The 11275-nt window shown below is 37.0% G+C and overlaps 1 protein-coding gene across 1 annotated transcript; it reads right to left on the bottom strand.

Annotated features, from left to right (window-relative positions):
• Positions 1-879: 879 nt before the first annotated feature.
• Positions 880-9292, bottom strand: LOC107081027 (interferon-induced very large GTPase 1-like; the record flags this gene model as incomplete). Its single annotated transcript, XM_015369238.1, has 4 exons — positions 9044-9292; positions 4807-8157; positions 3759-4704; positions 880-1187 (listed from the first exon to the last, which is right to left on the bottom strand). Coding segments are annotated over exons 1-4 (4632 nt in total), but the record flags the coding sequence as incomplete, so codon positions are not given.
• Positions 9293-11275: the final 1983 nt, after the last annotated feature.

The following is an 11275-nucleotide window of genomic DNA, read 5'->3' as shown; positions in this document are numbered from 1 at the left end:
CAGCCCAGGGGCCCCCATCCTGACTCCAGCCCAGGGGCCCCCATCCTCCTAAATCCGGCCCTGCATACTGGAATACATTTGTGCAAAACATTGACTGGAAGAAGGTCTGGCTCTTACCCAACCGATGTTTGCTGACCACCAAAATTAAAGCAATATCATTTAAAAATAATTCATAAGTTTTACCCGTCTAATGATCATATTGTCAAAAAAATTTAAAAAAGACATTGAAGTATTGTGGGATGGGAGTCAGTATTAGTAACGATCACGTGATTGGGACGGTACAGGATTAAACACTAACGGTAGCAGACGGGAGCGGGAGCAAACCAATAATAACAAAAAAAAACTAAGATCGATGCCAAAAAATAAAATTAAATAGAAAGAAAAAAAATCCAGTACTGGCGCGGCGCCACCATTTTGTAGTTTTTTTCCTTGAAGCCTAAACTATAATGCGAGTCAAAAAAAACTACACGACCCAAAAACCATCATTGCTTCCGCTCTGAGTTTTTCTCCAGAGCTCAAAAAAACAAAAACAAAAACAAGAATGGGAGTGGGATGGGACAGGAGTGAAAATCCACTCCCGTCTCAGACTCTAGTCCAGTGGTCTCCAACCCTGGTCCTCAAGATCTACAGATTTTAGATGCATCCCTGCTTCAACACAGCTGAATCAAATGATTGATTACCTTTTCAAGTCATTCATTTGATCCTTTGTTCATAAAACAGTATATAAAAGTTCTCAGTCAACTGGCTCAAGTTAACCATAAAACAGACCTAAAATGGAGGCAACCAGATATTTGCTTAGTTTTTTAAAAATGTTTTAACACCTATTCAGCAATCCTTGTTAATTCTGGCAGCTAACCCTAGGTTGTAGTCTGTGATTACCTGAATGCTTTGCCACATCCTCCTGGCATCATGGAACAGATGCTGGATCTTCTGGTTCTTCTTCGCTGATCTGATGGCATGGTTCAAGTTGGCACGCACTGTTTTCAGATCTTCTCTATAACCAGACTTGAAAGCTGAGTTCAGTGCTTTTAGCGATTTTAGAACCTTCCCATTCATCCAGGGTTGCTGTTTGGCCTGGGTGGTGATGTTCTTTGTAATGCTGAAGTCTTCGATGCATTTGTTGATGTTGGCTGACACAGTCATGGCAAACTCATCTATATTTATCTTGTATTCATAGGTTGCTGCATCTTTTAACAGTCAGAGCATTCAAAATAGTCATGAAGTTTCTGCATGGCCCCCTCAGACCAAACTTGGATTCCCTTAACTGTTTGTTTAGCCCTGATTAGCTGGGGCCTGTATGCAGGAAATAGCATGACAGATAGGTGATCTGATGTCCCGAGGTGGGGGTGGGGGGCTGCTCTGAATGCATCTTTGATTTTAGGGTAAACCAAGTCTAAAGTGTTTTCACCCCGAGTTGCAAAGTCCACATATCAGGGGTTGACGTTAATGATTTTTACCTCAATCCTTCCTGCACATTCTTTTCAAACTGAACTTTGCTTTAAACTGTTGTGTGCTTGAAAAAATATAAATTGTAATGTTAAAAATAAAAATAAAAACTTGACGTTAAAAACTTAAGATAAATAACAAGACAGAAATCAATGTCACAAATGAATAACTTTTATTTTAGAGTCACGGTATGTTTATACAAGATAATACTATTAATATAATTTGACTTTTCTAGAGAATCATTATACAGTTATTTTATACAGGGTTTCCACAGTCTTACATAATTTCACATTTCCCTGACTTTTAACTGACTCAGGATTAGTTTTCACTGACAAAATAAATGCAGCCGTTTGTTGTTTTTGGTAACTACATCTAAAATACGGCTGGGTGGACAAAAATCACGCCATCTGGTGGAAAATCACCCGGCCTCAAATCAAGCGAGAATGTGTACAAAACAACAAAAATGGCGCCGGCAACGCTTGTGGGTCGTTTTCATCGAATGTTGGTGTTTTTAAAGTAATTTTGAGTGATAAATAATTTTTTTTTGCAATCTTTGCATTTGTACTCTCCCAACACTAAAAACTACTTTCCCTGGGAGATCGGTCGATGGTTAACATCGAGCCCTGCATGTTGGTTGAAATGAAGGACCCCAGTCTTAAGGTTAGCCTGGTTAAAATCCCCATCAATGATGAAAACACCCTCTGTGCGTGCAGATTGAAGCTCAGAGATATAGACTCTTCATGGTCTCTTTTGTATTAGCGCTGGGGGGCACATAAACAGCAGTAATGCCACGATGAATTGATTCAGTTACTCATCCACTGTTCTCCTGTTCGATTACTGCTTGCTTGTTTACTTGGCCATTGGAATCTTAATGATTGCTTCATAATTTATTTAGGATTAGTTTCAAGACACGGTTGTATGTGCTAAAACAGATAAAAAAGCAAGACTATTTTGTTATTTAACTTTCTGTAATTTTCACAACAAATAAGCTACAGTAGGATGAGTTTCAAGTTTTTTCCAAGCTGCCTTTGGCTATATGTTCACAATTTTTTCCACTCAAAAAAGACACAGTATATCAGGGTTTATTTATTGATTCATATATCAAGAAAAGGGCTACATTTTTAAATCATATTACTTCTTTTAAATTATTTAGGGTAAAACAAAAATATAGTTAACATGACACAACATTAATGAAAAAAATTTAAAGGTAAAAATATTTAAATACATGTTGATTCAGTTTAACTTAACTAAGTTTTAAACATAAAATGGAAAACAAGGTAGAAAGCACTGCAAATAAATTGTTTGCTTATTAAAGAATGACATGTCCCCAAAATTCACATGATCGGTATTTGTTATACATCTTTTGTGGGATGTTTGCTTTTTACTGAGCAGGCATAATTTTCTTTATTTCATCTCAGTACATTGAAATTTTTATTTCTTAAGGCTTTTAAATTTAAAATCCAAAAATATGCCATGATGATTCGATTCCAACTAGGCAAAAAAAGGCAACATATTGTACATACACATCCCTTGTCAGAAAAAAAGTTTTACATTTTTAAGCCGACTACTTGGATCCCATGTTTGGTTTAATGAGAAAACACCAAAATAAGGAAACCAAAAAAAAAAAACTCCAAAACAAATAAGCTACAATATGAAGTTAGATATACAGATGTTTGTAATGAATACATTTCAATAATCTTTAACTCAAGTATAACTCAATCACAACAGACATAACAAACCAAACAATCTAATGCTGAGCCAATAATTCTGCAAATACTTCAACAAAAGTTTTTTTTTTTTTTGTTTTTTATACTCTTAGGAAGCATCCAACTTTAGGGATGACATATATCAATGAACAGTTCCTTTTTCTCACAAACTACACATTTCATTTAAGCTTTCAATGGCTTCCGCCTTACTGAGATAATTCCACTCCTGAGGAATTTCTCCCTCACCCTGGAATTTTAAACGATAATATTTTTCCAGGTACTTTTGGAAGTGGCAGATAAACCATTTCCAGTATGCCAATGTAGAAGCATCAGCTGTGATGCTCCATGAAGCATATTTTCCTCCAGCAGTTGGAAACCATTTATAAGGAATGGCCAATTTTGAGTCAGATTTAGGATAAAACCTTGCATTACTTGCAACTAATGTAGTGCAGAAATCAACAACCAGTTCGACTGTTCCTGTATCATGCCAACCTATTACTCCAGAGGGTCGATGAAAAGGAACACTGTGTTTCTCAGGACTGTGATCCTTCAGAGTGTTGGTGCAAACAGCTGCACAGAAAGGACACCTTTTCCAGCAGCAGTTACATAGCTGATCAATGAGGATTTGTTCAGGCTTCTGCCTGCATTCATTCACTTTATTCAGGGACAGACTGTTAATTTCCTCTGTGATGATTTTCAGGCCTTTCTCTATCTCTTCTTTCAGAAAGTCAAAGTTGTTTATGTCACTGAAGTTTTGACAATTAATGGTTTCAAGTGTCAAGTTTGGCTCTAATACAATGGAAAACTCCTCTAACCAGTTTTTTATGTCCCCTTTCTTCTTTTGAAGTTTCTCTGTAGCCTCAAACAAAGCACGACTGATGAGCTTGTTGATGTCTTCTACATTTTTCCTGAGAATAGTCTGGGCTTCACTTTTCTGTCTTGTGAACATGTATTTATAAACCTCTTCTTTGATAAAGGCTTTTACTTGCCTTCTAGGGTTTCTGATGTAGGTGATGAAACTGTTAAAGTCCTCTTTTTTTGCCAGAGATGTCAAGACATGTTTCTCTAAGTTCAGTCTGTTGCCACTAAATGCTGGGAAATTGCACCTCATCTCTCCAGCAATATCAACCCCAGTCTTGTTACAAACGGCTTCAATAGCAGAGACTTTTAGTTTTTCACACATCATTTCTCCAAACACAACAACAGATGAGCTTCCTCTGCAAAAGCCTCTAAAGATGTTGTAATATTCCTGTTTTTTGCTTTCCAAATAGGTAATCACGTCATTGTTCTGCTTGAATATCTTATGAGAGTCTGAAAGCCAACTTGCTGCCCTGTCAAACACATACAGTGAAAGGTCAACTATAAACTCTTTCTTAAATGTAAATTTCCTTTCTGATTCAAACTCTGTCACTCTGTTTTTAATAGTTTTGGCAAGTTCCTGTAAGTAAGTTATGCTGTAACCTCTTGTTGAAACAGGTTTGGTCTTAATGATCTCCAGACAACTTTTATTAACTTCTTGGATGAATAATCTGATTGTTTCCTGTTCTTCATGCTGAACACGATTTAATTTACTTTCGTCCATTGATTCCTTTTGAAAGTACAGCAAAGCTCCTTTTATTTTCTGGAGAAATGAAGAGTTATCATTTTTGCTCACTGTTTTTGTTTTTTTCTTGCTCTCCTGAGATTGTTGACTTACTTTGGAGCAACTTATAGACTTCTTTTTTGTTATATAATCAGAGTAATCCCCAGTTTCTGACAGATTTTTGTATGCATTGCTTTTTTGTGACTCATTAATGAGCCCCGGTTCAAGACCTAGATCTAGAAGAACATCTAACTCATCATCCTGCAAGTTTATGTCCTCAACTGGTTTTGCATCTGGGTTTGATTCCTTTGCGAATTGAATCCAGACAGTGTTAAACTGTGCTTTTACTTCATCTTCATCCTTTGCTAAGGATTTTAATCCAACAGCAAGCTCTTTACTCTTCTGGAAGAGTTTGTTTTCAAACTCAGTTTTCTTTTTGTCAAGCTTTTTTCGAGCTTTATTCTGCCTGATAACGTCATCCAGTTTTCTTTTCACACCTCTCAAGAGTTCCTCATGAAACTCTCTAATTTTGTTCTCAAATCGGCCCTTCCACTGAACCAGCATTTCTCTGTCTTTGTCATTATCAAAGTAAGCTCCTATACTGTCTGTTACTGCTTTGTAAGTTTCTGTTATTTCATTGGAAAGGTAACTGAGCTCAACTTTGTCCAGCTGCCCCTTTTCAATTTTGGGATAAAGTTGGTTTTCAATATTCAGCATTTCACTTCTCAGGGTCCAAGTCCAGTTTCCATACTGGACCTCCAGTTTTCTGTAAACTGCAATTTCTTGTGTGTTTTTGAAACTAAAAACAAAGTTTTCATTCATCAAAGCATTCCACAGGTCCTGAATCTTTGTATTCAAATGTGACAGAAGGATCCCATCAGACAGTTTAGCCTTAGAGAGGATGATGGTCTTCAGTTCTTGGACACTCTCACTATACCCTGGATTTGGAGGAGCCATTGGTGGACTTCCCTCCCACAGCTGAGCAAAGTATTTTACATCGTTTTGCACATCAAATTCGATGACATCACTAAAGCTCTCAGCATCACATGCCTCCTCTTTTGCAGCTAGTTGAGCCATCTTGTCCAGTGTTTCCTGCAGGCGTCTTCTTCCATCCATGTTTTTCTCTGCTGCTGCGATATCTGTGACATTCTGGTGAACAAACACACAACTTGGAGAAAGCTTGACTTTCTTCATCCTCATGAAAGCTTGCACAACGATCTGCAAGACATCTTGCATCTCAGCTGGATTCTCACCAAAGATGTTGATCAGCGTCATGTTTCCCAGACCAACAACAAATGTTGCAAGTTCATTGTCATGATGAATGGTGTCATTGCCTGCTAACTCAAGAGCACGCAGTCCTTCAGTGTCAACAACTAGAATATAGTCAAACTTGTAGTCTTTCTGGATTTCATCTGACAGTTTAACCAGCTGCATGTAAGCACCCTTGGTGCACCTCCCAGCACTCACTGCAAACTGTAATCCAAACATGGCATTCAGCATTGTTGACTTTCCACTGCTTTGTACGCCTAGAACTGACAGTACAAATACTCGCTGGTCACCCAGTTTCTTGATGACTTCCTGTATTAGACTGGAGACCCATATTAAAGGCACATGACCTGCATCACCATCCATCAGCTCCATTGGGTGTCCTTTTATCATCAGATCTGCAGCCAGCTCAGGGTATTTAGTCCATTGGCCTGCTGATGATTTTTTGATAGATTTATGGGCTTCATAGATCTGCCCCATTTCTCTGAAGATGTGTTCCAGACCAAAAGTTGCTGATTGGAGCTTTTTTGATAAATGATTAAGCTGTGCTTGTTTGACATCGAAGTTAGCAGATTTGTTATGTTTCTTCTTTAGTTCCAAGACTTCTGACCATGTGTTATCATACTCTTGGAGAATTGAAGAAAGATCATCTGTAGAGAGGGCATCAATCAGGATCTGAGTCCATTTCAAGAAATATTCTCTGTCTTTTGGTGGCAAACGCCTGAGGCTCTCAGTGAATGACTTCATCAGTTCACTATTGGACAGGTCACACTGCTTCTGTCGCAGCTCCATCAGCCTCTGATTTTTCTGACCCTTTTCTTTTTCAATGTGTCCCTTTAGGTTGTGTGATTCTTTTTTGATTTTGCACCATTCGAACCAAGGCTGGCCTTGGCAGGGAAGAAATGTATCTTTTATTTTAGAAACATCCTTCCCTTCAATCAGTTGAACCAGTTTCATGGCAGCAGATTTCCCATTCCTGCAATCCTCTGCATCTTCATCTGCCGATACTCTGGAGTCGTTGGCCAAAGTTTCAAGTTGAAAAGCTGTGTGAGGTCCAGACAAAATGGCTCTTATAATCTCTTTCAGTTCTTCAGAAACATCTGACTGGCTTCTTTCTTTTAGACCCAGTTTGTATTTTTGTGATTTCACCTGAATTGCACTTGAGTCATTGTCAGCAATGAGAATAATCAGAGGCTTTGGGGACTTGTAAAGCTCTGAAATGATTTTGCTACTTTCCTGGCCTTCTTTCAAAGTTTCAACCAGAACAACGATGACTGAGGACTTTTCAGTCAATATTTCACACTGTTTTACATTTTTTAGTGAATCCCCATGAAGATTACAAAAGGCAATGCAGTCAGTAAAGAAATCATTTGGTTTTCCAGCAGGGCAGTACCAGGCAATCTCAGCCACACCATCCATCAAATGGCGAGATTTGGTGCTACCTGGACAGTTTCTATGGAAGAATGTGTTGTGGCGGTCATTGATTAAGACATTCATGAGCTGAGATTTGGACAAAGACATGGAGCCAAGTCGGAAAAATGAAACCATGGGAGTCTGAGCTTTGTAGATTGGCATGCTCTTCATTGTGACAGTGGTTGTATTCTCTTCTACTGTAGCTATTTTCCATGTTTTTGTTATTTGTCTGAATGTCCACAGGGGACACTCAATATTTGTTGTGTCAGGATCAGGGATAAGCAATGGTAAGGCATACTGACATTGGGACAGCTTGGTTATCATTTTCTGTTTAAGGAAGCCATCTGAGCAGCGAAATGCTGCCATTTGAACATCCATTGGATGTACATGACTTTCCTTTGACGGGTTTAAGTCTACACTTGCTGTGAAAAGAGCTGCTAAATCATTTTCATCTGTGACAGCAATTTCAGACCTTGAGATGGACTGTGAGCTTTTCTCATTAGAGTTTTTTTGCTGTACATGTATGTATCTAGCTCTGTAGTCTAACATCAATAACTTCTGAAAAAACATGCAAACTTTATCTTTTTCAAAAATCTCAGTCTGTTTTATAGATGGGCCTACTTTAACAAAGTCCTCTGAGGATAGCATCTGTTGATGTTGGTCCTGGAGGTGAAGTCTTCTGAGTAATGTTTCAATCTCTTTATGACTTTTCTTTCCGTTTTCCTCTGAAGGATTGTAGGAAGACTGTAAAAGCAATATCATAATTATTTATTGTTGCTAAAAAATAGAAAAATAAAAAGCTTTTACTAACCTTTGATTGATTAGACTAAAAGTTTAAAGATAACTAAAGTGTTAATATTGCATTAAGTAGTATTAACTACAATAGGGTACAAATTAATGATTAGACATTCTAGCAATATAAGTAAAACAAAGGCTCTTAAAGATACAATAAGAATTTCAGGGATTGACTGACATAAATTTAATATATTATACAATAGCATGTTAGCAATTATCATCTATGCACTGAAAGTCTTAACCTGTATGGTATGACAATGCAGAGACAGACTAGTAACTGTAGAGATCGACATTACACTTGAATGGGACTGTAGCATGTTAGGTCCATATAAAATGTTTATCCTACACAAACTAGTAAAATACTATTTATAAATCATCTATACAAAACATTTTCTTCTCTTCTTGTTCCATGTTTATTTTGGTCACAGTGCCCAAAACAGAGGCATGGATCATCTGGACATTAGAGGTAAGGTGAGCAATGTTCTGGAGTTCAGACAGCAGCAGTGGGAAATCAGCTCGAGAACAGCAGTTGAAAGATGAAGCGGTCAAATTAAATACCTCAACAATAAAGTATTTTAGCTGAGAATTTTTATTGTGCTGAGTAATTTCAGCTCATATTGTCACATTGAATATTTATTATTATTATACTTTTATTACTTATTCAAGTAGATTTTTCTTTCACAATTAGTAATACAATTTTGAGCACATTTGCATTCAATAAAATCTCTGCATTCTGTTTGAATTTTAAATATAAAATTTTTGGTTTAGATAATATTATAAAGAGATTGAGCAACAAATATTTAATTGTTGAAATGAATATGCTTTTCTGTCTTACCTTAGCCTTCTGTTTGGACTCAGCCATATCTCCTGTAGGATTATTTAGAAAAGAAATAGCAGTTCATATCTTATATAAAGCCAAAAGCTATGCAGAGCTCAATATTCATTCCATTCCTGGTAAAATTACTCTCATTCCCATATCCCTCCTGGTGAAAAGGACTCCTGCCACAGCAGAGGCCTATTTAACAAAAGCAGAATCCAGTCCAGGATTAGAGATAAAGCCAGGCTCCACCTAATGTGAGGATTGCATCCTTTCCAGGACCTATCCATCCTGGAAAGGTCAAGCCAGACTCCACAGGTGTGCCCACGTAGTTCTTTTGTCTGCATTAGTTTTGTATTCATTGAAGTGAATGGTAGGGTTCAAAAACGAAAAAGCCCTTACAAAAAATACACAAAGATAAAATAATGACTTCAAGAAAAATGTATACCAGAAACAAAGTGGATTAAAAAATCATTATGCATAAAAGCAAGAAAAAATAGTAAAAGCTGAAGTCAAAATATATACTATTAGACGATTAACTGAAATGTTTGAAAAAATGTCTCCTTTTTATTATTTTGTGGTATTCATATTTTTAGCTACTTTTTCAACCACGTTTTATATTATTGTCCATCACATATTTCTGTATTCATTTTTAAATATGGCAGGCTCGATCCTCAATAGTAGTTAACCCAAATCTTAATAAGCAGAGTAGATAATTCACTTGAAAATTTAATAGATGCTTTTTTGCATGTATTGTGACTCCATCAGTCCCACTCCAGCCCTGGAACGACATTACTGAATATGCACCACTTTTCTCCTTCACCTCTTCTCCTAAGTCCCTCACCCGCCTTTTCATAGAAAGCTAAAGATAGGTGGCTAAGGTTATGTAAAACTAAATTGCAGTAGATTTTTTTGCTATAAAACTTTAGATCTTAATTTCAACGGACTTTAACATTCATTCTTTATTCATTATACAGGATTAATATATTGGAGTATTAGAGCGAGATTAAAATTAAATAAATAATGACAATAAAATGGTAAGGTCACAAGTTTATTCTCGCAAAATTATGAGATAAAAGTAATACTATTACACCTTTATTCTCATAATATTATGAGAATAAAGCTGTAACATTATGAGAATCAAGTTATGATAAAATAGAGTCATCTAATTATTATCCCTTTCGGAAAAAAATCATTGAACGATCCTATCAGCACAGTCAAGCTACCAAATAGCAATCTGAGCTTCTCTTGTGAAATGTAATAACCTAATAATTTGGGGCTGATGGGGTAAAAAGTTCAAGATTTCCTCATTTCCAAAACCAATAACAAAGTATATGTCATGATCTTGGCGCTGATGACTGGTTTAATTACTCATTTCATTCTCCAGTCTGTCTCTGCCCTGTTTCTAATTGCTGCTCATGTGATTTACCTGCTCCTGTCTCTATTTAAGCTGCCTGCTACCACTCATCAGCACCAGAATATGTAGTGGGAAGAGTGTGTCCATGGTTACCTTAGTGTTTCTGATTTTTGCCTCTCAACCTCTGAGCCCTCCTGTTCACATCTGATCTTTTTTTCTTACCTGCCTGCTGCCAGATGTCAGGCAAGATTATTCTTGAGCAAGTGGTGAGAGCGTTTCAGCCTTACCTCAGTGTTTCTTATTACCTAATCCACTGAGCCTGCCTGTTCCTGATTAATCTGTTTGCCTGAACTGTCTTTGGACTCCTGCCTGATCGCCAAATTTGGAGCTGCTTCCTGTCACCGACCTGGATTTCCCTTCGGAACCTGGGTTTTCGATTTGATGTGTTTTATTTGGAAATCTACTGGATCCTATGTGCATTTAACTTCCTGTTTGGTGCGATCTCATTGATGGGTTTTGACCAGGTTTTGACTCACGGCTATCTACTTCCACCCCATGGGACTTTAGAGACGAAAATTTGAAAAATATAAATGGAATATGAATGGAAGTCAAAGGGGAGAAAATAATTATCTTTTGGTCCCAGTCGTTCTCTGCCCTGGTTTCCAGATATTTTGAACGTGGATTTAAATGAAAAATTTTCATGCAAAGAAAAAAAAATGCTGCAAAGAACTTTGATTATTTCCAACCAGATTTTACTTAAAGCCACTTTATTTGTTTTGTTTTGTTTTTTCCCCAAGTTTTGTTAACATTTGTCCAAAGAACAATTCACATATGCAAATATATAAAATATAACATAAGACAAATATGAAATGACAAACAAAATTGATAAATTC

This window comes from Cyprinodon variegatus, unplaced genomic scaffold, assembly GCF_000732505.1.
Source record: "Cyprinodon variegatus isolate N-32 unplaced genomic scaffold, C_variegatus-1.0 Scaffold2706, whole genome shotgun sequence".
In the NCBI taxonomy this organism is placed as follows: Eukaryota; Metazoa; Chordata; class Actinopteri; order Cyprinodontiformes; family Cyprinodontidae; genus Cyprinodon; species Cyprinodon variegatus.
This window is presented reverse-complemented; position numbering and strand designations above follow the sequence as displayed.